The sequence below is a fragment of the Bubalus bubalis genome, chromosome 17, assembly GCF_019923935.1.
Source record: "Bubalus bubalis isolate 160015118507 breed Murrah chromosome 17, NDDB_SH_1, whole genome shotgun sequence".
Classification (NCBI taxonomy): domain Eukaryota; kingdom Metazoa; phylum Chordata; class Mammalia; order Artiodactyla; family Bovidae; genus Bubalus; species Bubalus bubalis.
This window is the reverse complement of record NC_059173.1, coordinates 2321140-2325646: the sequence shown is the minus strand read 5'-3', so window position 1 is coordinate 2325646 and position 4507 is coordinate 2321140. Positions and strand designations below refer to the sequence as shown.

Sequence of the window (4507 nt, the reverse complement as noted above, 5' to 3'; positions counted from 1 at the left end):
TTCATTTGTCCAGCTAATATTTATTGAGCATTTACTATATCTCAGCCCCAGTCCTAGGCACAGGAATGTCCAGGAAATACTGGGGCTACCACATCAAACTCATAGTCTAGAGGGAACCCTAGATATATAGTTATACAACTAAAAGTCAATTGAAAATTGAGACAAGGACAGGAAGGGCAAGACTAGGAACTGAGAACAGGGTTCTCAGAGAGCTTTTAGGCTAGGGGTAGGGTGCAGGTCAAGAAGATTCTTGGAAGAAATTTAAGCTGAGATAAAGAATTGAGAGTTAGCCAGGTGAAGAGCAGGGGAGAAGGCATCCTTGCATAGGGAACAGCACATGCATATCAGATGTAAACTTTCCTTGATGGACTGGGAGGGCCCCAAGGCAGAATCTGTGTCTTTTTTTCTTTTTTGGCTAGTATTTTCTTCCCTGCTCACTTTGTTGAGATGTAACTGACAAAACTGTATATGTTTAAGGTGTATAATGTGATGATTTGATATGTGGATACATTATAAATGATTACCACAATCAAATTAATTAACATATTCATCATTTCACACAGTTATCATTTAATACCCCCCAAATGGAAGAAATGCAAACAATATTTGAGGAGTCAATCGGTACATGAAAAGGTGCTCAAGATCACTAATCATCAGGAAAATGCAAATGAAAACCACATCTCATACGCCTTAGAATGACTATCATCAAAAAGACAAGAGATAACAACAACAGGCAAGGATGTGGAGTTGGTAGGAATGTAAATTGGTGCAACCATCATGGAAAAACAATATGAAAGATATTCAAAAAATCAAAAATAGAATACTATGTGATTCAGCAATCCCATTTCTGGGTATTCATTTTAAGGACATGAAATCCATACCTCAAAGAGATATCTACACTCTTGTGTTCACTGCAAAGATTGTATCCTATTCAAGTTTGTAACCCCCGGTACCTGCCGTATGATGGATCGCCTGAATGAATGAATCCATGAATGAAGGCTCTCAATGTATGATGATCAGGACCAGCCATTAGACGGCAAAGAGAATTCTTCTTCTTCTTCTTTTTTTTTTTTTTGTATTTTATTTGTATTTTTGGAGAACGTTTACAGTTTCAGAAGAAACACTGATTTTTTTTCAAACAATAAAAAAGTTAAAAACCAAAAGAATGTATTATCTTGGAAGAATAGAAGTCTCTTCAGCAAGTAATGAGCCAATTCATATTGGAGGAACTAGTGAAGCAAGTTACATACAGGAAGTTCTGATTTATCCAGTTTCAGGAATAACACAAATCTCTTCTTGTCTAGCTGTGTAAGGCTCCAAATGGGCCATCTCAGCTTAAAACTGGTAACACATTCATAAACAAAGCTTCTAGGGTCCCATCTAGTGTGAACGCAGGGTTGGTTCACTCTCTGGGAGGCTGCATCTGTTTACAGAATTCATCAAACTGCTGCTGCTCCAGTTCTGTCATGACTCTGTTGAGAGCATAGATCTCTGCTCTCTGTCTCTGCTTCAGCTCCTGCTGGGCTGATTTCTTCTTGGCCTTCTCGATTCTGCTGACAGGCTCTTTAACTTTGGGCTTTTCTTTACGTGCAGGTGGATCCATGACTTGATTTCTGTATACTTCTTAGTCAGCTCTAACCTCCTGGCCTAGCTTCTGAGCCTGCCAAGAGAATTCTTTTGATGGAGAAATAAATTCACCTTTTCATTTTGCTCAAATGACTTGTTGGACAAATGAATGAAACTCTTGAAACTTTTAGGATCAGCCAACAGGTTGGGGAGAAATAATCTGCATGGGGAATTAAATTTTTATGATCTCCAGAACTGGTACCTTGTGCATGGGTTTTTTAAAAGATTGGAGTGAAATTTACATAATATAAAATTAACCATTTTACAGTGAAAAATTCAGTGGCATTGAATGCATGCAGCTGCCACCTTCCACTGTAGAGGTGATTCTCAGATGACATAGGATGCTTGCCCAAGGTCACCCAGCATGACAGAGGCCTAGCCAGGGCTCTGATGCTGGGATGGAGACCACAAGGGGTCAACACCCTGTTGACTTTAGCTTTTGAGTGAGAGTCAGGAGCACTTTGTCCCTTTCAGCTTTCCATTCTGCCCCTACTCCCCCTGGGCCCAGACAGTAGTTCAGGAGAGAGGGGTGGACAGCTGAGGCCAACTCATTTGTTCCCTCTCCTAACTCTTCTATTCATCTTCACCTCTTCTCCTGGAAGCTTTTTGACATTTACCCCTGGGTCTAGACTTACCCCCTCCAGCAGCTCCCTCCTCCCCTCCCCGCCCTTCCTCCTGTTACCAAACTGAACTTGGGTCTGCTTGCCCAGCTCAGCAACCGACTCTTCAGGTTGTGGTGAAGCAAAGTGCAGCAGCAATTTGCAGGGCACCAGGCAAGGAGAATGGGGGCTATTGCTGGGAGACCTGGACTGCTCAGTGCCTTTCAGGCAAGGGAGCATTGAGGAGAGGCAATATTGAGGGGAAGCTTGTAGGGTGCTCCCATGAGGGATCAGCTCATGGACATTAGTCTGATTGGTTGGTGGTGAGTTAACAGGGTGATGCTTCAGGAATCTTCATTATCAACCTTCTGGTTCCAGCCAGTCTGGGGTCCACGTGCTTGTGGTCAGCATGTAATCACCACTGGGAGGGGGCGCGGTGTCTTAGTTTCTGCAAAACAACTCAAAGGTATGAATCAGATTGTTATCTACCTCTCTTCAGGAGGAACTAGGGATCCTTTGACCATTGTTCTATTTGTTAAATGCTTATGTCTGCTCTTTGGAACTTGAAGTGAAAATGAAAGTGTTAGTTACTCAGTTGTGTCTGCCTCTTTGCGACCCCATGGACTGTCGCTCCTCCGTCCATGGAATTTTCCAGGCAAGAATACTGAAGTGGGATGTCATTCCCTTCTCCAAGGGATTTTCCCAACTCAGGGATCAAACCCGGGTTTCCTGCATTGCAGGCAGACTCCTTACTGTCTGGGCTACTAGGGAAGTCCACTGGAACTTGATGAAGACCAAACAAGAAGCAGGGGACATGGTGGGACTCAGGAAAGCCCTGCAGGGTCCTGCTTGGTTTCAGTCCCCTCTTTTCTTTGTTGTTGTTGTTGTTCAGTCGCTAAGTTGTATATAACTCTTTGTGGCCCCATGGACTGCAGCACGCCAGGCTTCTCTGTCCCTCACTATCTCCCAAAGTTTGCTTAGATTCATGTCCATTGAGTCAGTGATGCTATCTAACCATCTCATCCTCTGTCTCCCCCTTCTCCTTTTGACCTCAATCTTGCCCAGCATCAGGGTCTTTTACAATGAGTTGGCTCTTCGCATCAGGTGGCCAAAGATTGGAGCTTCAGTTTCAGCATCAGTATCAGTCCTTCCAGTGAATAGTCAGGGTTGATTTCCTTTAGGATTGACTGGTTTGATCTCCTTGCTATCCAAGGGACTCTCAAGAGTCTTCACTAGCACCACAATTTGAAAGTATCAATTCTTCAGCACTCAGCCTTCTTTATGATCCAGCTCTCACATCCATACATGACTACTGGAAAAACACAGCTTTGATTATATGGACCTTTGTCAGCAAAGTGATGTCTCTGATTTTTAATATGTTGTCTAGATTTGTCAAAGATTTCTTTCCAATGAACAAACATCTTTTAATTTCATGGCTGCAGTCTCTGTCGCAGTGATTTTGGAGCCCAAGAAAATAAAATCTGTCACTGCTTCCATTTTTTACCCTTTCTATTAATGTTTGCCATGAAGTGATAGGACCAGATGCCATGATCTTAGATTTTTTAATACTGAGTTTTAAGCTAGCTTTTCTTCAATATTCCTCAATCCTTAGGGGAGCAGGGACTGGACAAGAAAGAGAATAAAGTTTCGAATAGAAAAGTGAATCATAAATTCAGCAGGGAACATAAGTTTTAGGGGGATTCAGTCTCGGCCCATCAATGCTTTCCACATTCAGACTTCTTTACCATCATTGATTGCAGTGGTTCAAATAATGGCCACCCAGAGGTAACAGGTCTTAACCTTGGAACCTGTCAATGCTACCTTATTTGGAAGAAGGGTTTTAACAGTTGTGATTAAGTTAAGGAGCTTGAGATAAAGATACATTATCTTAGATAATTCTGGTGGGCCCTAAATGCCATCACAAATGTTTTTGTAAAGGAGAGAGAGAGGGAGATTTGGCAGACAAGCACAGAGCAGAAGGCAATATGAAGTTGGAGGCAGACAGTATCATTCTGCTTACAGGAGGCCCCCAGAGTAGTCAAGTTCGTAGAGACAGAAAGTACAATGGTGGTCTCCAGGGGCTGGGGAAGAGGGAATGGGGAGTTACTGTTTAGTGGGTACAGTGTTTCATTCTGAGAAAATGAAAAGGTTCTGAAGATAGATGGTGGTGATGGTTGAACAACAAGGTGAATGTACTGAATGCCACTAACTATACACTTTAAAATAGTTAAAATGGTAAATTTTATGCTATGTGTATTTAACCACTCACACACCCAAAGAGA

General features: G+C 42.4%; 1 protein-coding gene across 1 annotated transcript; it reads right to left on the bottom strand.

Annotated features, from left to right (window-relative positions):
• Positions 1-1361: 1361 nt before the first annotated feature.
• On the bottom strand, positions 1362-1663 carry LOC102399635 (small vasohibin-binding protein-like). The gene has a single exon (XM_044930647.1). The coding sequence runs from the start codon at positions 1601-1603 to the stop codon at positions 1403-1405; it is 201 nt and encodes a 66-aa protein (XP_044786582.1). The 5' UTR covers positions 1604-1663; the 3' UTR covers positions 1362-1402.
• Between the last annotated feature and the right edge of the window lie 2844 nt (positions 1664-4507).